Raw genomic sequence first — 24,378 nt, 5'->3', positions numbered from 1 at the left:
CATTTAGATATTCATTTTTTTATCCCCACACTGCAAAATTTTCGCTTACTTGACATATGTACAGTTTATTTATCAATATATCTTTTATAATGAAATAATTAAATTTTAATTGGAGTTATTTTTTCCAGGTGTGTCATTTTTAAAGGAATAAGAAATCATTCTTTGAGTATTAAGAGGTGATAATTTCAGTCGGGGCGTGGTCAAATACAATAAAGCAGTTCTGGCTTAACAATTGATTTGACCACGTTCCGACCGAAATTATCACCTCATAATATTCAAAGAATAATTCCTTATTACTTTTATTTATATTATTTCTAATTGTATACTTTAAAAAAATATCTTAAAACCTCTATTTTTATGTAGCACATGCTATGTATTACTACGCGGCACAGCCAATACCGTTTTCGGGGAATTCGCTATAAGACATGCCCATTTTGTGTCACTCATCTTTTATGAAGTCATTGGGCTATAGGCTTCAAAATTGATTTGTAATGTTCACAAACAAAGACAATTTAAATTGTAAATATTCTATCTTAAACACCCGCAACGGCCCTGTATAAAGTGAAAATGTGTGGTTTGTTTACAGGTAAACATGGCGACTCTTGACGTGAAATTGAAATTTGTTACACCTGCAGTGGACCACATAATCGTTTGCGGTCGAGGTGGAATGCAGTTAAACGACATGCAATATGAGAGGATCGAAGCGATACACATTGTATCTATATATATAAATAAATATATAATAAGCACAAACATTGCAACAACTTTCAATTTGAAATATACCTGCCCATAGCTAGTGAAGAAATATATACTAGCGGAAAAAAGAAACTGTGCATTATAAAATTTAGTATAATGTTTCTATATCCATTGTTTGTATTTATAAAATTTAAACAATCGATAATGGTAATGTTTTCGACAATATCGGATGGTAACCGTCCGGGTGCACGGACTTTTTCATGGTAAGTGAGCACCTGTTGTTTTTTGAAGAATTTGTACGAGATGAAAAAAAAATCAAAATGAGATTCGTGTAAGCCGTATTCGCCTTAAACTATCTTTTTATAGATTTTCACCTCGAATGTGTATAAAAAAGCATCAATATTGAAAAGTTTGGAGTTTGAATATCAGCAGTATTTATAGACAAACAAGTGTTAAACTTTAAGATCGTAAAACTATAAAACTAAAGTGATACTATCATATATCTTTTTTTGTAAAGTAAATACATAAAAATAGAGCCTTTGGCTGCATCATTCGCCTTAATAAAAAAAACACAAACAAACACAGTTACTCACTTTCATCATCTTGACAAAACTGATTAGCTTCTTAAAGGACAAACATTTGACCAAGTATTATATGTTAAGTCCCAATCCCATACATATCAAATGTTCTGATTCACCTATTACTTCTGCAAGGAAGATTAAAAAACATCTCTAAATTTTCCTTTTACAATAATTATTACAGAAGTATTTATGATTTTTATATTGAGAATGAAATAAGTTTAATCATCCAGACGCCTGAATTTTTATTTAATATAACGAGTTCTCGTTCGTGGTTGACAGGAAGGTGTACCTCATCTTTGGTTTTTGAAACATCTACTGGTCAGTATTCCGTATTACTTATAACAATAATATACGAACAGAACAGATGTTTTAACAACTTTTATTATTCTTGCAAACAAAGACAAAATACAAGAAGACATTAAAAAGACATTAAATGCTAACTAATCTAGGCTACCTCTACAACGTAACTACAACCTCGATCAACAAACTGATACATGAATTGAAAATTAATTTTCATCGATTTTCAACACGTGAATGAATTAAATGCATTTTAAAAAAAAATATGAGGGAATCAACGCTTAGTGACCCGTTCGAGATTCTGAGAACTATTGTAGACGCATATCAAACCATGGCATTATCCAGCATCAAGATCTCTACAGTTTTACAATTTTTTTTTCTGCTTTTTTAAAATATTAAATACAGAGGTAGGTTACATATTAAATATATATATATATAAAAATGAGTTTCACCTCAAATTTATTTCTTTTCAAATGCAACATCATAATTATTTACAACAACATGATTTTGAATGTGCATGATGAAATTTTTTGAATGGAAGCCAGGCAAAGTGATTGCTTATGAAAGGGCCATGCAGAAAAAAAAAGAAGGCGTGGCTTGGCATATCAAAAGAAGGCGTGGTCAATAGACTTATATGATGAAAGTTTTAACTTCTTCATATTAAATGTGATTATCGGCCAACTAACAAATAACTGATTCGTGAGTGGACAGTTTACATATACATGTATGATTTATACTTATGAAAGACTTAGTGATAATGAATGCAATTTTTATGATTGTTAAGCTTAAACGCTCATTTTTAAACCAATTCTGACATATTTTATTCCTAACTGATCAATGTTCATTGGTTTAACTTAATGTAAAAGTTAATACAGACTGAGCTAACACATTTTATTACCCATGATACTGGGTCAATATGTCTGTCGTTTGGTATACATGGCCGATTGCATCTAAGATACCGGAATCTGCCGAAGTTTGCCGAATGAAAATATTCTACACCTACGAAAATGAAAGTAACAAGGGAACTGCATGACAAATTATTTAGCAACAACAAGCGAACACATGGCACAATTTCAATACGTATGGCACAACATATGGGCAAATGTTCTCTTGAAATTCAAAACAACAAAACTTTTTAAGCATGCTTTGAAAGTAATCCCGGAAAAACCTATTAATTTGAGAAAACAAAATCATATTTTTGAAGTTCACACAAAAAAACAGCAATAGAAAACTTATTAATAGCTTATATCGAAAATTGGTCAAAATATATGAAATTAAAAGAGTAAAATCTTGCCTTATACTGACTGTAATACCCAGTAATAATGTTACAATTGGTAAATATCAATAAGAAATATTACATTACATTTTAATTAGTATGCGAGTTGATTATATGAGAAAAACATAAAATACAACTAAATGCATTTTAAACACATTTTGTCATTATGCACAGAAACTGTTAAACTGTGTTAAACTGAACAAACAATGTATTTTATACATTTTACATTTAGCACAAGGTACTCAGTAAATTTTATAAACAATTTGAAAAAACCTAAAGTAAATACTAGTACATCTTTTTGTATTACATACATAGTACATTTTTATGTTATGCCAACATTTTTATGTGTATTTAATACTAAATAGAGATATAAGATTGTAAAAAAAATAATTAAATCTACTATGTAGATAAATGAGCAATTATATTTTGGAACAAAAAAAAGTTGCATTGCTAATGAAAATTAGATCTACTCAGAGGAAGCTATGATGTAGCATAATGTTTCATCAATTTTCATTGAATATCAATTCCAAAATTTTATGGCAAAAAAAGAGTAAAGATGGCTTTTTAGCTATCTTCACTCTTTTTTTGCCATTACTTTTACACAACATTAAAAGTGAAATGTCTCTTTACACAAAAAAATTAATAACATGTGATTTGATAATTAAGTTAATAAAAAGAAATTCCTCCAGAAATTGATATTTTGAAATTCAATGAAACTAAATTAAAAACAGCATAGTAATAACCTTATTATTTTTTTTGTAATCAACCTAACCCTGATTACAAATTACATTACATTGGGAGGTACATTACTGTATTACATACAAATGTAATGCTTATATTTACTTTATTTTAGCCTCCATTTAAAAATTATCAGAATTTTAAAGTGAGCACTAAGCACACATATTCATAATGGTAATAATTAGGAAAAAAATAACAAGTCTGTATCCCTAGCCTACCCATAATGCTCTACAAATGTAGGCCAGGCACACATTAACCTATGGTTTTCTCCATATAAGTATTTTCAACATGGCGGACCTGATTTTAAATCAAGACTTACAACCTTATGTTTCTTGTTTCATAAAGTTCAACTCTCAAATATTGACCTCATTTACATAAAACACTTGCTCCATTGCACCAATCAAATCATCACGAAACCATTTAGGATGGGCTTGGGTTTTTTCATACTACAATAATATATTTCTCTCTCACAATTCTAATTTGGAATATTACTCATATAATTGGATATTTTTATAACCAAAGGTATGTAACATTACCAATGCCGTATGATGTCACCAATGGCGTATGATGTCACCAATGGCGTATGATGTCACCAATGGCAATTAAAGAATATTACCAATAACACAGTGTAATAACATTACCAATGACATTGGATATTGCCTGCTATGACACAGGGTATTACAAAGAATATTTCCAATGAAACATGTGTTACATCTACGTATTACATGTAACAGTTACATTACAGTATTACCTATAATTTTGGGATATAACAAAAAAAAAGAAAAGATATTCCCGATTAAGCGGTTTGCGTAGTGCATATGATATAATTGCTAATGTATAAAATAAAATTTAACAATAAAAATGTATGTAGGTTTCTTTGTTAGGAATAGGTTGACTTCTGTAACAATGTCTTAGATGATTTTTGTGACTACAGCACCTCTATATCTGAACATCAATAACACTATCATTGACAGCTTATTGACAAACGAAATGCATTGCATTAGTTACATAGTGATTTGGACACTTGTTTAAGTATCCGCTCACAATTCCTGTATACAGAGTTATTATTGCCCCATGTTATTTTCGCCCTGTGTTATTTTCGCCCTGTATTATTTTCGCCCTTGTAAACTTGCCCCTACAGTTTCTCCTCGTCTTGAATTTGCCCAGATACAATTGTGTTTAAAGAGAGATAATTTGAGACATTGGAATTCACCAAGTCTTAAATTCACCGGCTGACAATGAGGGCAAAAATAAGACAATGAGGGCAAATATTTCCCTGCATACAGTAGCATCAGTTTTCTTTTAAAACGATCTTGCTTTGCATTAATCACTTCTTCTTTTTTTTAAAGACAATCTCAGTGCAATCCAAAATATGGTTTTTCACTCCTAGAAATAACCAAACAGAAATCATTCAAATGATAAAAACAAAGGGTTTGTTGAAAAGAAAGAAAGTGTAGGACTGAATTAACCTGGGGATGAGCCTCTGAGGTGAGAAAGGGGAGGAGGGGTGGGGGGGGGGGGGTTGTTACAAGTAATGATAGGGACAAAGTTTGAGAAGGAGATTTATAAACAAGAATACAAACAATTCATATGTAATAATGTTAATTTCATGCCCCAAAAATCCTTAAAATGTCTATTTATTAATAAGCTTCAATTACCGTAAATTAGTACCACTGCATGCAAGAGGCATCACGCTTTTAAACTGTCCAACCCAATTCATACTCATATATTACATCTCCAACTGTAAATTCCTTATATCACGCGATTACTTAATTCCGCAATCCAGCTTTTTTGTATTAAATCGCGAGAATATAAAATCTTAATGCAGAACTTTTTTCCTTATTTCTTATTGTTCTCAATTCTAAAAAAATAATGGCGAGATAAAATCCGCGAAGGGTGCTTCTCGCGATTTTACACAGATATTAATTCCTCGCATTTAATTAGGAATCTACAGTATACAGGCAACAAATAACAGAGCAATAGGAAAATGTTTAATTAAAGTAAGGTTAAGGGAATTATACTTATGGAGCAGGCCCCTGATTATCATTTTCTTTTTTGGCATGAAAAATTATATGACATCATTTTTTTTTTTTTTGCTGTAAGTTGATATTCAAATGACATTATGTTTTTTTTAACACAAGAGGTGCACGATATTTCTTATAGCCATGAAAAAAACACCCCAGCAATACAAAAGAGCCAATATACAATATGATGATAAAAGCCTGTACATAAGTTTGAACACAGAGGAAAAAAAGAACCATTTATATGTACAACATACGGTACACACAAGCATTTATAGAGCATGTTACATAAGCAAGCTTGCTTCTATGCATACCATTTTTGCCCTATAATTTTATTTCCTCAATTTTGGTTGAAGGTATGTTGGAGAAATAAAAAGGAACTTAAAGGTGTTGCTTCACTCAACAAAAATTCAGGGCAAAACATGGTTAGAAATAGATTTCAATATACAAATCAGTAATTGACATTTACAATAACAACAACAACAACAAAAATGATGAAAATATTCGAAAAGCCACCTTAACTTCATAGTTTACAGGCACTTGGGCCTTTGGGGGGAGGTGAATAGGATAAGGGGCACATATATGCTTGAATTATTGGTACCCCCCTAAACTCTGTCCTATTTACTTGACTACGGTAACTCCTACATCATAAAAATTGACCATGAATAAGAGCCCACTAGAGCAAGTCCAGTGTCCATGTGATCTAATTTAAACTACTTTACACATACATCATCATACGCACAAGGTTATTCTGACTGTGAAATCTTAAAGCTAATTTGACCAAAAGTATTGAACGATGGATGAAAAGAACATTCTTTAATATTACTGTATGTATGATGATGTTATCACCAATGATTTCATCACCTGTCAGGATCTAAGGGAGCTAATAAAGATATAATTTAAAAAAATCATTAAAACCAGAAACAATCCAAATTAATTATGTACATAATGTTCATTTCTCTTGGCTGCTTTTTACTGTGGAGTTGTTAGATTTTGTGGTAGCTGATATTTTGTGGATAATTCACAACGGTCTTTAATCATAAGATATATAAGAAGAGAGCCCATAAAATGCTATTTCATTATAAAAAAGAACCTGCTAGCTATCCACAAATTTGAACGATATCACTGTACCATGTTAAATGGTTGCCTATGGACAGTCATTTTTTGAGCGAATTGACCAGTTATGTGTAAATAAAGGTAAGGATCCTTTTTTTTTTTTTTTAGAAATGTTATTCTCTCGACAAAATAGATATTTTCTAATGCTTTTAGCTAATCCTCTGTCAAGGCAGAAACAGTGAAAACTTTTCATACTGAATATTATCCCTGATATGTATTTGAAAAAAGAAAAAATAACGAACAAAAATAATGCGTAACAGGAAGTGGAGGTTACCTAGGGAAAAAACCCACTATCATGGAGATTTTTTTAAAAACATTTTTGTTTTGACTGCATTTTCTCTCTCTCTCTCTCTCTCTTTCTCTCTCTCGTTATAAATCATGAATGACTTTCAATCATCAAAGAGGTATTTTAAAATTTTCTTCCAGCTTAAAAATAAATAATAGAAGGTAATATAGTGTGCACCGCCCTGAATTATCAAAAGAAAAACTTCTCGAAGTTTAATAGGCTGAGGAGACGTTACAGTGTAGACAAAATGAGGTAAAACTACTAAACGATTGGTCTGAAAGAACCACAGCCCTCCAAAAGAATCAATCATAGGTTGACCACTAGAAATAACTGATGATACATTAACATCCAACTCATAACTCTTCCCCAATCTATGTAGGAATTAATAGACGTCTTCTTGGCAGACTACCAAGAAATTTCATTTAACGGCCCCTCAGAACTCTAAAAACTAGAGACAAAAATACCCATTTTTCCACTCCATAGGTAAAGAAAAAACTAAGACCAAGACAAAAGTACTGTCAAACTCTATGAGGTGGTCAAGGCCAAAAATTAAATTAAATATATTCCAGGACCAGAGATTCCAAATTTACTGAGAGTCTGAACTCAAAAGTTGCTTTGATATTCCAGTTATCACATTAATGCTTGATCAGATATCAAAGTTCAACTGCATGTACCGGTACCAACTGGTAATCATTTTGGCTTAAAACAAATATCGTCAAACTAAAAAAAAAATCCAATTTTTTTCAACATGACTGGAATGATTCCCTCCAGATAGAAACAACAGATTTTCATAAAAGTACATATTTTTTTCTTCAAAAGTTATCTACCTTTACAATGGGGATTGATGTACCTTAAGCTTTCAAGATGACTGAAGAAGGAGTGGTTGGGGGGAGGGGGTGTGGCACCATTCCCAAACAGCCTATCTGGATCTGTGGCTCTTCCATCAATAAGGCTTGCGTTGAATATAAAGTGTTGAGGTACCCTTTACATATAACCTGACTTCTGTGTGAGGTAATCTTGTCTGTTTTAATAGGTAGATGTGTTGCTTCCTAAATACAACTCTTTTTTTTTTCTTGTTTGAAATAAAATAAATGCTGTTGAAGCTAAATAAATTAGGTACAGTAATGCTTAAAAAAATATTTTTAATATAAGGCAAGTCCATGGAAATAAAATGGACATTCATTCAAATTCCATCTTCTCTTCCAGGAATACGGTCTTTTTTCCATATAAATGCCTACAAATCCAATGTTATTCCTGAATCGCAATACTTATAAGATAAAAATCATGGAAAATCTATCATCTAAACTGTTGATCAGAACCAATCTTTCTTTTCTACAACCACAAGTGTCTGCCATTATTCATACATTCCAAATTACTACACATAATTGTCTGAAAAAGGACTTAAAAAGAGCTCATTTTAGATTTTCCATGGACATGCTTCAATAGTTTGATTAATATTAGAAAAGTAAAGTTTTATCTATTCAAAGCCAACTGCTTTGATTTTTAGGGCCTTAATTAGCTTAAAATTGATACACATGCAAGTAAGAAAAAAACCCATACATTTTTGCTTTGTAGATAACAATAGTTTCAAAGCTTAATCAAAAATATTACGCTTGTTTTTTCCACTTCAGTGGATGTGAGCAATGAACCTCAATGAAATACAAAATTTCTACCAATAAAATTCCTGCTTGTTTCAAAGTGTGTGGAGGTAGAGGTGGCCATGTAAAGCCAAATTTGATTGGATGAAAACATCTACTGAGGTTGTCATGTGACTCCAGCAATCATCATCAGCAGCAGACTGCAATTTCCAATAACAGCCCAATTTTTTCAGCAGACGTCACTGTTCGCCGGACCGTGACACAAAATCAGCAGACCGTGACAAACCGTCTGGTGAACCATGCTTTTGGTTTGCTCTGTCACACTCTGTTGACAGCTGCTGTGTGAAATTGAGGTCTTCCTGTTTTGAGAGAGATTCTGGTGAAGCGCTTTGACTTGCAATGTCCACTTGACGCGACGTGTCGTTGCTCCGAGACTCTGTAGCAAGCGTGTCGTGTAAGTCTGTGTCGAGTTGCTCCTTCGACTTCAGCTCTGCAGAGGTAGCCGCTAGCATCTTCTTCAACAACTGGTCACTGTGACTCATAGAAGTGTCATTATACAGGGACCCCACCCTGTTCATTTCTGGACTGGTCCTACGAATCTGTGAGGGTCTGTCTGTTTCTCCTCCCCCTCGTCCACCCCCTGAGGCCTCACTCAACAAATTATTTCCCCGTGTGGAGCCCCATGTACTGTCCATGTTCCTCTCACTTGAGGATTCAGGTGACACACCCCTTATGTCACATGACAGGCTAGCTCCACTGTCATTGGATAAGGACTGATTCCCGTCACTGTGGGCATGGTTTAAGCCTTGCTGATGCCAGAGTAAACAAGCATTCTCTCCTTGCTGAAGAAAACAATGGGTTGAAGTCAGTTAATAGTTTAGCTAGTAGTACTGTATTCACACAAAAATGGTATCTAAAGTAGTGAAACACATTGCAAGAGGATCATACATTATTTTAATTCGAGGATTTCATAGATGAAGCTCTTTTTCTTTTTAACTTGCAATTGTCTTTAACATTTATGTACAACTGTGATCTTAGTTCTTAAGATTTTGGTCCACTGTTTCCACATGTGCAGGGTTGTCTCTAGAAATTGAAGTAGAAGGAAGAAATGAAAAAGTAGAAGGGGGTCTGGGGGTCTTGCTTAGAGCTACATTGTGTTGAAATGCAATAATAGCTGGGTAATTAAGGCATTATAGGCGGGTAAATTCCCCGCCTCCCGGGTCTTAGAGACAACCCTGATGTAAAACCTTGTTCTTTGTACATGTAATTATAAGCTCCACTCAATTTTCTTTCTGTCTTTAAAAGAAATATTCACAGTTCTATCATAGGTTTCGTCAAAATTTTAACCAACCAACACTGTTTCTAATATGACTGATGTTAATCCTTTACCTCCTGATCCATCCTATCTGTGTGTCTGTCTGTGGCGGCCAGGGTCAGCAGTTTACCATTACATGCCATGAAGGTGCTGCTCGGCACATTGCGGTCCTACAATACAACGTCATGTGAACTTATTAAGGTGGCGCACTACACCTTAAAATATATAGAGTTTCTCAAATCAGCAGAAAATTTCTTAAATTTTATAGATGGCATGATGCATAAGAAGTATAAAAGTTAAACAGGTAAAAAATTTGCAATTTTGGATTTTAAAAAATTGTAATTTCCAGAAATTTAATTCATTAAATAGAAACAAAAGCCTCGATCTTGGCAATTCGGTCTCTAGTATGATATTTACAAGCCTGATATTCAACAAACCGACTGAAATTCCAATCTTGTGATGTTGTGGCTTAAAAAGTATGTCTTAATCAATGTAGTGAGCTACCTTAAGCATTATTTACCATAAAATTTGACATGACATTCTTGGAAATAACACCTGCATAGTATACTGTAGATTTCTTATTTTATGCAAGTACATAATTCCACCACCTTGCCATTTTGTATCAAATTGTTAGCTAGAACATAAAAATTGTGAGTGCTGAACTTTAAATTTGTAAAGATTCCATTTGGTATACAGCTATACAGAAATGAAATAGAGGTTTTAGAATCCACAAGGGAAGCTTATCTTGATTTTATGTGGATATTAATCCCTGCATTTAATTGGGAATCTACAGTATCCCAACCAAACCCACAGATGAATGTACTTAAAACCTTCCATTAAGCTGTTAAGTTTTTCATTGCATCAGCAAAAGTTTTTTAAAAGTCCTGAATATTTTGATACATATTCACCTGTCACTTCTCTTCAGAAACCCCTGGGGTTATGGTCCCCCCCCCCCCCACTCCTAGGGATAGGAGTTTGGGTTATCTTGCCCTGTCGATTTATCAGCATTAGTCTCCTGGTCTCCGGTAGCTCTGGTGTTGGTAACCCTGTATCCCCCTCCTCTTAGATTGCCCCCTCCCACCCCCAGGGTTTGGAATATAGTTTACCTTGCCCTGTCGGTCTACAAGCATCAGTCTTCTGGTCTCTGGGGTCTGGAAGCCCTGGTGCTGGTACCTGTAGCCCAGCTCTGGGTTGGCCACCATCCTTGTGGAGTGGCGGTACAAGTTGGCATAGTGTCTGTATATAGAAAAAACAAAATTGACAAAATACATCCCTTTCACATCTGTGGTAAAAGGCAATGCATATTTAGTCAATACATGTCATAAAACAGTAAAATATTTCATTTTCTACTTTTTTCAATTAGTTGTTTGTTTCAAATTATTTGGGGGTGAGGTGGGAAGAAGAATATGGCTGCTGTTGAAAAGTTACAAAGAACAAAAACATTGACCAAACAGGCAATGCATCTGCAGTAAAGTCTTAGTACGTACAGAATCTATTCTTCACAAATATTGCTCCCCAAAACCTTTGTTTGGGTCTCAGTTGTATCTTAAAGAGGCTCATTAACATTCTACTAAGGAAGTACTGGTTGGATAAATACCAAAATCTTTATAAACCTAGATTTTTTTGAAAGTGTCGAGATATGGAGGTTTCTAAACCATTTCTAAATATATAAAATACTGCTGTACTAATTTTCTGATTTTAATCTTGCAAACTTAATAAAAGTAAAGCCCTTGTTGTCTGATGCAGCATTAAAATTTTTTTTATTTTTACTCTGAAAAAATAAAAGTTTTTTTTTTTAACAGATATATAGATATATATTTCTGATTTATAATTTCAGTTTGAGGCTGTCCTTGACCCCCACTGACCTTTGTCTGAGGACAATGACCAGGATGCAGACGATGATACTGGTCAGTCCGATGGCACAGCCAATCACGATCCCCAGTCTCTGGTCCCGCAGGAAACTGTCCGAGCCCTCGGAGAACGAAGCTGTAGGAAACAAGATCTCACAATACAGAGTTATCTCTCTTTGCCTCTAGTCCAACTTGCAGTGCCAAGATTTATTATCAAATGCAATGAAAGCCACTTGTAAAAAAAAGAATGGCTTGATTTGTTTCTCCATTGGAATTTTTGTAATGTACATAATTTAATAATATTTCGTTAGTAGGTAACTGCCATTAATATTTGCTTTTAAAAGTAATTATCATTTTAAATTCATGAGGAATTAATGCGAAATCCATGCCTGTATTCCAACATCCCCCCCCCCCCCACCCCCCCAACAAACAACCTATGAAATGGCCGTTTGATTTTTCTTAACATATAATTGTAAGAAACCTCTCCCCCACCCTTTAATTTTTTTGTTCCATGCTCTAAAAGTTTGACAAACTCACACTATATATTTAAATCAGAATCTATATTTTAATACCATTAGGAATATAATAAGCTCATCTAAATCTTATACCCCCCAACTCTAAGCCCACGAAATGATGCCACAGGAATGGTGCACTAGTAAATTAATCAGCTTACAGATGGGTGGTGACGAGTTGCGTCCATCACACGGCCTGATACAGGGATTTAGCACCACCTTCACCACGTCTGATGGCGGCCCCTTGCCAGCATTAGTACACGCTCTGAGCTTGAAGTAATAAACGGTGCTTGTCAGGTCCCGCACCACCGCCTGAGTCAGAGTCCCTGTATAGTGAACAAAAAAGATTATAGATATTTCATATTGTGTGTTTTATTGAACAATACACTAGGTTGTAGGGACCTTATAGTTAAATGAAGGGGAAAATCTTACGTAAAATTCATACTCTGACATTCGATTCATACAAAGTATTATATTGAACAAGCACCATACAACAATTTTAAAACGATTCATAGTACTATATAACTGAATTATTATGTTGGGAGCTTTATTTTGTTAAAATTCAAATTGTAAAAATGTAATATAATTACATTACAATGAATAAGTATAATACATATACAGAATACTGACCATTACTGTGCATGGATGTCCACAAGGGTTCTGGGTCCTCAAGTTCAGGGTGATACTGGATGATGTAGAAGATGATGACCCCATTCCTCTGGGTTGGGGGCTTCCACATCAGTTTGACCTCTCCCTCACTCAGGGGGGAAAAGGTGACACCCTCGGGGGGACTGGGGACTGAAATCAATGTAATCATGAGCTTGTATGCCATCAAAATCTCAACTCATGTTTTTCGTTATGTAGGTTGTTTGATCAGGCTAGACTCTTGTTAATGCTTATACTGGCGTAATATGACCAGTTCTCGCCAAGTACCAATTCTCACCAGTGCATTGTTACGTCATTTTATCACATAAAATTATATACCAAAAATGACGTAACAATGCACTGGCAAGAAATGGTACGTACTCGGCGAGAACTGGATGCATGCTAGTACACTGTAAACTAAATTTTATTTTTAATTTCAACAGTATCTTATATTTTAGAACATTAAAATGGATGGAAGAGCATGCAAGTCCTCTCATAATATTTCTTAATAATCGGGAAAGTCCTGTTGTTGTAATTATTTTTTGCTGCTTTTGAAGCAGTCCTCATTCATCTATGTTCAAAAATATATTATCCAGATTTGCATGGTTGTAAAAAATAGATACAGTGAAAACACGTTCCCAATTGTAAAATCAATATAAAGTTGTCTTGACTAAATCGAAGTGGGTTTATTGTACACCAAATATTTGTCTTTGCCTGCAGCAAATTTGTGAAAATAAGTGAAATCTGTAGTCTTTTATTTGTGCAAGTCAGTTTGTTTGCAATTTGAAAAGTTCACTAATATGCATGGATCAGAATTACTAATTTGATTTCTGCCTGCTGCTGCTGCAAATCAAATTATCTCTTGCAAAATAAAATGAATTTACTTTGGTATTTATAAAGCTAAAATGGCTGTTTTGCTTGAAATTGTTAAGAATGCAACTGTTTACAAAGTATTTAAGCAACAAATGGTGTTAACATTTTTTTTTCCAAAACAGAATGGAATGGAATTGGCATACAATACCAAATTGGCCTAACCTTCCCCAGACGCAATTTTACAAATCAGCAAATGATTTCAAAATGACAGGATGTGAATAGCTTTAAAGGACTCTTGAAATTATCATGATAGCAAAACACATGTAATGACATGTATCAGATTGGGTCAAAACTCATAATAAAACTCCCAATAAACAGTACTGCAAAAGTAAAAATTTCAGAATTGCGAGTTAAAAATTTGGCAACCTTCCAAATCTTGCAAGGTGATTTTCTTTCTTTGGAACTTACCATCCTCCAGGGTAGTAATGTCCTGAGAGGTTCCGAATGGGCCTGTGGTCAGTGTCGAGTGTGAGCGTACAGAGACTGTGTAGGTGGTGTAGGGGGTCAGGTCCTGGAGGGTGTGGTTCTGGGAGTCACTGTTTAATAAGTACACAACACACGCATTAATCTCAAGAGTTACAAATATACAGCCATATACTGTAAACCAACTTTTATTCACGTGCAAGAAATTTTTGCGAGGTTAGCGAGAGCCTTGTCGTTGCGAATATTTCTCCTGCGAACCAATCCTTCGTCTATAGTTTTTAAAACAATACAGGTCTGGATAAGGCTTGGTCGCAAACATTAGTCGTCGCGAACCAGTTAATCGGCAGTTGATCGCGAAATAAAGTCGCTGCGAATAAAAATTGGTTTACAGTATCAACATCATACAAATACACGAAATCAAGTCTCACTATTTCAAGCAATTAAACACTTTGCTAGCTAGTTAGCACATGTTAAATTTAGATTTAGATAAGATTATGGTAGTACAAATAAAGTTCGGAACCTATTTTTGGTATGTATATTAATAGTAGAATTTTGCTGAGGAGGTTCAGCTCAATAGGCTTTTATGATACTTTTAATAGAAAAAAAAAGTTTGCCCTTTAAAATACACACACAGAGCATATGTTTATTTTCATGTCATTTTTATCAATGTCGATACGATCGAGTAAAATTCAGTTTTAAAGGGGCATGGTCACGATTTTGGTCAAAAATTATTTTTCCGATTTTAATATTTACAATGCTTCAGAAAGGCATTTTTAATAGGCAAACGAAATTCGAGTCTCATTTGTTGATTTATAAGCAAGTTACAGAGCTTGAAATTATTCGCTATGTAAACAAAGCGTTTGTTTACATTTTGAACGTTGAAGTAAAAATTTCAGTTTTAAACCTAAATCGAATGTGTTAAACGTTAGGAACTGTATATCTATGCTTAAAATAAATAAAAAGATAGACAAATAAGCTGGAAAAAGATTTTTTACTGGTATATAGAACCTTTGTAAACAAAAACAGGGCACGAGCCTTGTTTACATGACAAAGAATTGTGAGCCCTGTATCTTGCTTATAACTCTACGAATGACTCTCAAATTTAATTTGATCATTAGAAATGCATTTCTAAAGCCTTGTAAATTATAAAAACATAAAAATAAAATTTGACAAAATCGTGACCATGCCCCTTTAAGACTACAGTACTGTTGTGGACCACATCTTACAAAAATTTTAGTCATTTTTTTAAACCTTATTGAACATTATTAATTAATTTTGTTGGATCAGGTTATACATTGAAATCCAATGAAAGACAAAATTAATGTGACACAAAATTAAAGCTATCATCATGACATAACTACAGTATATGAATTTTACTACATTAAGAATTATCTCCCTTTGGCTAAGCAGTGACCCTCACCTCCGCTCATACATGATCTTGCGGTCATCATCCTTAACATGGTAACGGACCGTGTAGTAGGTGATCCCCTCCCCCCAGTGGGGGATGCTCCAGTTGAGTGACAGGGAGTGGGGGGTGCGGGCGAACACCTTGATGTCCATGGGCGGGGGCGGTTCCGGAGGTCTCTGTGGGCCGAGGGCCTGGAACAGCCGACACGCCTTACCGGACACGGTCTCGTTCTCTCCCAGTGCCTCCAAGATGGCTTCATAGTAAATCCTTGTCTCTGTTTCAAATCAAATATTCAAATTTGTTACTTGATCATTCTGATAAAAAATGTGATTTACACAAAAATCTTCCTGGGTAAAAATTAAAATGAGGATATGTTATAATTATTTACACAAAATATTAATATTTCTGTAAGAACAAACAAAATATGGAATGATTTGACAATTTTTCAGTTGGGGTAGGAGACAATTTATAAGCATTGCCCCTTTTTTAACAGATTCATGAAAATGTATTTTTATGATTTGTTTGTTTGATATGATAAATATGAAAAATTAAACAAAAACTTCATTTGTTTCAAAACTTGTTGATAATGAGTATGGAAAACCAACAAAATCTACATATATTACATTCTAAATCTCAAATCCACAAATTATTATAATATAAGAAATGAACTCAATGATTTATACCCAAGTTATACAAGTATAACTTGGGTTGGGGCAGTTTACACTTTAAATAATCTGTGTCTTGTGACATGAAAACCAGGTTATACAAATTAACTAAATTTTTCTATTCAATTAAATGCCATATTACAACCAGAACAAAAGCATTCAATATTAAGCGGGATTTATCTCATTTCTTTCGACAGGACTTGGTACTTGAAAAAATAAAACCCTCACCCAAACTGCTGACTATCGTTGAATTAGAATCTGATCCGAGCTGAATATATCGACTGTGGACGGGGCCGATCTTCCTGTTGACGTACAGCTTGAACCCCGTGACCTCTGTAGAGGTGTTGCTGACCTCCCATGTGACCTTGACCGCAGAGTTGTTCAGAGGGGTCACCTCAAGACGAGGAGCAGGGGTCACTGTGATGGAGAGAATGGAAAGAAAATTTATAAAAATTGCACTGTTAAGAGGGATTGATGGTCGTGGCCATTTTTATACTAAATTAACCTCCTTTAGATGAAGAGCTGAGATCTATATAAAGATGTAGGAAAATATTCAAAATACACAGATAAATAAATCACCTCTGTAACAGAGAAAATGAGAAGAAATAAAATGTTGCACTGTTAAGAGAGTTTGATGGATGCATGTGTCCATTATTAGTCTGTATTAATCTCCTTAAAATGAGAACTCTGTATGAAAGTGAAAAATATTCAAATTCTAAGCCTAAAATAATTGGATTTTTTCCATATCTTAATAAATATAGTTTATGGCTTAAAATTTTACGTACTCATGCTGACCCACTATAATATATAATGCTTATGTACTTAAATTTGTAATTTTTTATTCATCAGGAATATGATTCTTATTTTATTGACAACAGCTAGTATACAACATGTGTTATACACAGGCACATCATAAGCTAAATATGGAAAAATCCATCCACATTTTTTAGAGAAGTTGACATGCAATAATCTGAATCATGATAGGCACTAAATTTGCTCTATATTCAAAATAAATGACATTTGATACAAAAATTACTTCAGAAATAAAATTGAATGGGTCAGCTTGTGCATGGACTCTTCTCTCTCTCTCTCTCTCTCTCTCTCTCTCTCTCTCTCTCTCTCTCTCTCTCTCTCTCTCATACATTATATCAAAACATGGAGACTGTATAGTAACCCCCCCCCCCCATCCCCCAATATAAAAAATCATAAAACTAAGTTAGCTAGTGGATGTTATTTTCAGATAGTCATTTTGTTTCATAATTATGACTATTCTAATTAATTTTGAATGCTTGTTGACCTAATAGTTCAAATAGTCAAATTCAATTTAAAGGTCATTCATATGAAACTCAAGGTCAAATTGACTTTAGGATTATTGTTCTGTTTTAGTTTTTTTTTTTGGGGCATCACTTTTTGCTTGATATTTTGATTCACATGCACATTCATCTCATAACGATGTGTTCATTTATTTGAAAGACCCCCCCCCCCTAAACAATAGATTTCTGTTTTACCATAGTCCCTCTGCTTCATCAAATAGAAGGAAGTTACAGCTAAATGCAAAAACTTTTCAGAGTGGTTTGCAATGCATTAATAACCTATTCATGAAAGTACCCAAATGAGCAACAAAGTGTTCTGATTGTTCCAAATGGATCAAAAGATCAAAGATGTCAGAATTTTTGTCTTTCAGCAAAATCCTCATAAAGAATTCATTGTTCTCCTGTTTCATTTCAACTGGTACAAAGCGGGTACTTAGAATGCATCAATGCAGAAAATGCAGAAATCATGAAATTGACTTCCATAAAATTGTACGTATCAATTCCAATGGCTCTTTGTTGTTCATGCATGTGTTGAGAAATTCATGAAAAAATGATGAAGGGAAAAGAAAAATTATCAAATAAAAACGCTTTAGTACACATGACGGAGTCGGCTGTGTTACAGGGCTTAAAGTAACACAGGAATTTTTTGTCGGAGAATTGGTATTGCTTCATTATAGGAAACTTGCATGGACTGGTCTTTAAATAGTTTATCTTAAAAACTACATTTATGGTGGTTATTTTTTCAAAATAATGACTCAAAAGTAATAAATAACCATTTAAAAAAAAATAAAACTTCAAATTTACAAAACACTTGATATATCTTGTCTTAAAATGTCTTAAGGAGGAAGCTAAAACCAGGAAATAAACAATATAAAATGTCAATTTTATGCAATTCAAACAAAGAGTGTTTTTATAAGTGGAAATTTCCGAAGAAGCTAAGCTCTAAATATCAAAACTTGAAGTTACGAATTTCAAGTGACTGATAAAAGGGGTTCAGAAAAGTTATGCTTTTTTTTTATTAAACAATGCTCATAATTTTATGAAGGGTGAAGTCTGTCTTGCAACAGAAAAAGTTGACCATTTATTTGTTATCTATCATTGATTTTTCCTAGAATTGTCATACCATTCAGACATGTTTACAATCCATCGAAAAAAAAAAGCTCACTAAAGTGTATTGTTATACTTTCATGTTAAATACTGAAATCTGATTGGTTAAGACGCAGTTCATAATCCTTTCTATTACCCTCAGCGTTAGCAACGCACTTAGCAACGGGTAACATTAAAAATTGTTACATGCGCTAAAATTATGCGCGTACGGTTCGCTGTAGAATTCACGTTATTTCTATATAAAAGCAGTTAAAATGTCTTAAAAATTAAGACATTCAGTATAATAAAATAAATAGTGCCTGTTTGGGAGGGTAACAGTTGAAATTGACACCCCGAGAAAACCATTGTCAACCGACGCGAAGCGGAGGTTGACAATGGTTTTCTCGGGGTGTCAATTTCAACTGTTACCCTCCCAAACAGGCACTATTTATATAATGCCACGTCCATTTAAAATATGTCAACTTTTTATAAATATATAAAAGCTAGTTTTTATCATAAGGTGGCCCAGGGTGATCAACAAATTACCTATCACCCTAGACCTGCCTTAAACTTTGACAATTATATGATATGTTTGGCAATAATTAATACAGGTGACACTCGATGGCTCGAACTTCGATCTCTCGAAGTTCTTGATCTCTCGAAGTGAACTTACGGTCCCAATTTTTTTCTCTATATAACTAAGCAAATTTACTCTTAATCTCTCGAACTCCGATCTCTCGAAGTTCTTGATCTCTCGAAGTAAAACCTGGGTCCCGTTATACATATTTCATTGTTTTTCACTCTTGATAACTCGAAGTGATTGCTGTGTACACACGCGGCCGATCAAGCGTATAATTATAGCTCCGTGTGGACCTTTCCTAGACGGTTGAGTGAACTCCTGGGGGCTAGCGTGGTAGTGTTAATTGGTTGATTACGTAAGTGACACTACCCATTGCTTCCTTCAAAGGGTAGATAAGTAATTTGTAAGTGATCTATTAATTTCAACAACTTGTGAATGTTACGGTAAATGCTCTTTATTTAAAATATTCAAACGTAATGATCAAGAAATCATAATATGCTTAAAAGTTTTTAAACGTGAAAAAATACACTTAATAACCACACAAGTGAGTTCTGTATTGTTTAAATTGAAGTAATGTAGCAGAAAATACGACTGAAATCATGTCAGAATATCCTTCCATGTTATAAATATAAATTTCCGGCTACTATAGTTTTAGAACCAAAATGACCGGAACAAAAATTTCCGGATTTTTTTAAACTTTCGATCTCTCGAACTCTTGATCTCTCGAAGTTTAATCATGGTCCCCCGAAGTTCGAGTTATCGAGATTCACCTGTATATATATAATTATATTTTAAAGGTATAAGGTATTAAGGTATATATAATTATTATATATTAAGGTATAATTAATAAAGAAAAAAAATCTAAAATTTTAGCTTTCAGATTTGATCATTATCTGAGAGAGAGAGAGAGAGAGAGAGAGAGAGAGAGAGAGAGAGAGAGAGAGAGAGCTCTTCTTCTTAAGAAGATTAAAATAGTCTGGAAATCTTAATGCCTAAAACCGTCGAGCCTTCTTAAAATCAGCATTAATAATACATGATACTTTAATATATCTATATCTGGTAGACTTATATTTATTATACAATATAAATATATATATATAATTATGTAACTAATACATGTAATATGACATATATGTAACTTATGTACCTCTTTACATATTTATTATATAAATTCATTCACATTAATTGAAGATTGGTATCCAAAAGCTAATGTGAAAATGAATACTGGTCCTGTACCAGTTATCGGCTAAGACCAGTTATCGGCTAAACTGAGAGTTCGGGTTTATAGCACGCGACAATCCAAGATTTTTTAATTCAGTTGTCTTTTTCGAATAAGGAAAAGTAAGTTTGCTTGAAAACTTTCTTGAATATGTTTTATACATGAGCTTAAACGATCATTGTTTACCGCTGATTTTACATCTTTGCACTTTCAGCAGTGGGGGAAGTGACGTTATAAGATAAAAATAGAATATTACCTCTTTGTGATACGTTATTATATCCCTTCTTTGATTTGAGATATAAAATCAATACATTTAACATGTATAAACAAAAGGAATTTACGAATTTCCGAGAGATTCGTAGCACAATTGAACGCTTGATTGCACAATTATGTTTTGAATAGTATACAATTTGTTGTATTACAACATTTTATGAGTTTTGTTTATAATGTATCATGACCCCGAATGCTTTATTCTGACCTCACAAGGGGCATAATTCAAACTACATTTAGCAGAGTATAAAAACAACATGAACACGGATTTTTACTATGTTATTATCACGAAGCCGATAACTGGTACAGTAAATCGTAAAAACTCGGCAAATTCGGGGCGTGCATAAAAGCACAAAACAAGATGTTTTGGGTTCTAAATAATGATATAAACTAACAGATTGATAAATAAGGAGTTCACTTTTTAAAGCATGTCAAGTTTTATCCAAAAATATCAAGAAAAAAGGAATTACGAAAAGAAAACGTTAAATTTTAGCAGATAACTGGTACAGTGCCAGTACACAATTTTTGAAAATTTCAAGAATTCTTTTTACATTTTTTTATGGGTAAATATAACACAGCCTTATTTTGTTTACAAGTCTGTGGTACTTAATATATTATTCAGAGTAAATACACAGTCAGCCTATTTTATGGTCAATACACAAATCAACCCAAAAATTTTTTTTTTCTGGGAAAATGGTATATTTTTGACTGCATGCATGGAGATCAACAGATTAAATTTCATAACCACTTGCTACCCAAGAAGGGGTTAATTGATACTGACAGGGCTTTATAATGTGAAAGTATGTAAGTCTCGGAAATCTCTTGAGATTGTAAAAATTGGTGACTGTTTTACAAAATTTCATAAAAGTTGATAGTGTTTGGAAGCCATACAAAGAGTCTGTATCTGAACAATGTCCACACTTTTTTTTCTCTCTTGTTTTGGAAGTGTTGTTTTAATAAACTATTGAACCCTTATAGCTAGCACTCCCCTTTTCTTATCTTGTTTTGGGAGTATTGTTTAGATGATTTTTTTTTTGGTGCTTGAATTGTCCCTTTCTGTGGGTAATCCTTGTTTTTGCCTGCATAGCTGTAAAGCTCTTAGAGCCATTTTAACATTTGGACTTTGGGCAGTATGTGACAAACTTTGATTTGTTGAAGGCGGGGTCTATCATGGTAATCTGACCAGTCATTGGCTAATAGATATAAGCACATTGAACACAATGACACTTGTCCAACTTTATCCAGGGATGTTAAATATTTCAGTTGAAACAGCATCAATTTCAATCAACAGAGCAGTTCTTGGGGAAAAAACCTTTTCAATTTTGACAGTCACTAAATATTAATGAGTTTCTCTTAGCAAATTAGAAAAAAAGAGGTCAATATTAAAGGCTTGTTTTGATGAGCAAACTATATATCAACATCCCACTGAAAGTTCAAGGCTCTAGCAATTGGATCTTTCTTCTGCAGAATATGTATTTCCTTTCTGTTTAAAAGCAGGAAAACGTTCAATGACATGTATTTTTTTTTTCAAAATTCAGTTTTAAACTTTTTCTTATAAAGAATTTACTGTGACATTGACTTTAACCACAAGTTCTGAAGATAGTTATGTTTGTTTAATATTCCATGACATGCATTTTTTTCAAAATTCAATTTTAAATCTGTCATAAGACTTAGTTCAAAATGTACATGCTAAACATGAAAAGAAGGCACATGTATGCCTACAAGTAATATGTACTGTAGAAGCTAATACATTTTCGATGGGTCAAAATTTCGTCGGCATTTAATTTTGTCATATCCTTATCTCTTGGTATTCACTAATACTTGGGTTAAAAATTCGTCATGGATTTAATTTCGTTGATTTATACTGCCAACGAAAATAACGAAATTAAGTCCTCAACGAATATTTCTGCTTCTTCAGTATTTTCCAGCATTGAAAGCTATCAGGGATAATTACTCTAGTTAGCTTAATGTCAATATTTATAGTCTCTCTAGTCTAAACTAATTCTGATTCATACATTGAGTTTATTTATCTAATTCATTTGAAAATTTGATGAAAACATACATGATTATTTTTCTAACAATTTATCAACACGCACATTAAACAAATCATTCAAAAGCTGAAGGGTTTTGCTTCAGATTATCAAAAATATGAAATCTCAGTTGACATAGTGATTTTCATTAAAAAGAGAAGAAAAAAAAAAGATTATATTTTATAATGTTCAGATTATGCATCAGTATTTCTTCATAATTATGCATCAGAAAAATTTATTTCAAGGGTACCATGAATAAACAAAGTCAATTTTTAAATCGGTCACTTATTAACACAAATAAAAGACAAATCTTTCCCATGTCTGAATTTTGTCTCGGCCCCATCTGCCAAGTGACGGATAATTCATAAAAACAGGAAATTAAAACAATGGAGAGAAAATATTCAAGGATTTCCTTATTTATCAAGAAGGTCTGAATTTTGTCTCTTCCGCATCTGTCTAGTGATGGGATTTTTTTTAGAAAGCAAGAAAATAAACAATACATAGAAAATTTTCAAAGATTTTGTCATTTAATTAAAGTGAAAGCTAGCTTCATGGAGTGCATTTTTTATTTTTAAGGACATTGTCATTTATTTCTGCCTCGAAAATTCTCTTCCTTAATAAAAAACAAATTTTTGTTACATTTAAGTTGGACTTTAACATATAAGTCACAACGATCGAGTTCCACTTTTTTCACCATAACAATCTATGATTTATGGACCCTAAATTCATATCAGAAAGTGGGTCCTGGAAGCTCCCAGTGTATGCATGGAGTTTATTATATAAGGAATAAGGAATCATTCTTTGAGTATTTTGAGGTGATAACTTCGGTCGGGGCGTGATCAAATCCAATAGATTTGATCACGCCCCGACCGAAATTATCACCTCATAATATTCAAAGAATGATTCCTTATTACTTATATTTATATAATTTTAGGTCATCATACAATTAAATATTTAAATATAAATAAACAAACATCGCTGGCGCCTCAATTTGGCATCATTTGTATTAAAAGTTATATAGTACAAAATCGATGCGCAGTGTTATCACAGGCAAAGAAACTGGATAATGTAAATATAATAACATAATTTTATCCTGACCAAATATTTTAAGTGAAGACATGCAGCTGCAAATTACAATGTTCCATTTCAATCTTAACCTTTCTTCTATAAGTGGGGCATCATATGTTAAATCTGTCAGTTATTGTGTAATAATTTTCTATAATTAATTTGAAACCCAACCATGAAAAACAAGAAACGCAGAATTTGAAGGACACGATACAATAAAAACATGTGTGAACTCTGTATAAAATTGCTACGTCAGGAGCCAAGACATTTAATATGGGGGAAAAAGCATTATATGATTAATTGAATATTAATTCTAAATGTACAGTTACATAAGTTAAAAAAAAAAAAACAATTAATCATTTATTACGTTGACAGATTAAAAAAAAAAAATGTTTTTAATTAAATTTTATTTTCTCGTCAGAATGCTTTTAAAAAGATCCAATGACATTTACCGTATTTTTCGGGGCATATGTCGATGTGGGGCACATGCCGAAATGTTCATTTTCAGACAAAAT

The 24,378-nt window shown here is 33.3% G+C and overlaps 1 protein-coding gene across 1 annotated transcript in view; it reads right to left on the bottom strand.

Moving 5' to 3' along the window:
- Window positions 1-1,640: 1,640 nt before the first annotated feature.
- Window positions 1,641-24,378, bottom strand: part of LOC105336745 (protogenin) — an 80,759-nt gene continuing 58,021 nt past the window's right edge. Inside the window, exons 13-21 of the mRNA XM_034463617.2 lie at window positions 16,529-16,717; window positions 15,648-15,909; window positions 14,213-14,340; window positions 12,917-13,084; window positions 12,448-12,612; window positions 11,790-11,910; window positions 11,031-11,160; window positions 9,999-10,094; window positions 1,641-9,451 (exon numbers count right to left, since the gene is read on the bottom strand). Of these exons, the coding sequence (XP_034319508.2) occupies window positions 8,849-9,451; window positions 9,999-10,094; window positions 11,031-11,160; window positions 11,790-11,910; window positions 12,448-12,612; window positions 12,917-13,084; window positions 14,213-14,340; window positions 15,648-15,909; window positions 16,529-16,717 (1,862 nt within the window). The 3' untranslated portion in view covers window positions 1,641-8,848. The remainder of the gene's footprint in view (window positions 9,452-9,998; window positions 10,095-11,030; window positions 11,161-11,789; window positions 11,911-12,447; window positions 12,613-12,916; window positions 13,085-14,212; window positions 14,341-15,647; window positions 15,910-16,528; window positions 16,718-24,378) is intronic.

Source organism: Magallana gigas, chromosome 1 (genome assembly GCF_963853765.1).
Source record: "Magallana gigas chromosome 1, xbMagGiga1.1, whole genome shotgun sequence".
NCBI classification, from domain to species: Eukaryota; Metazoa; Mollusca; class Bivalvia; order Ostreida; family Ostreidae; genus Magallana; species Magallana gigas.
This window is presented reverse-complemented; position numbering and strand designations above follow the sequence as displayed.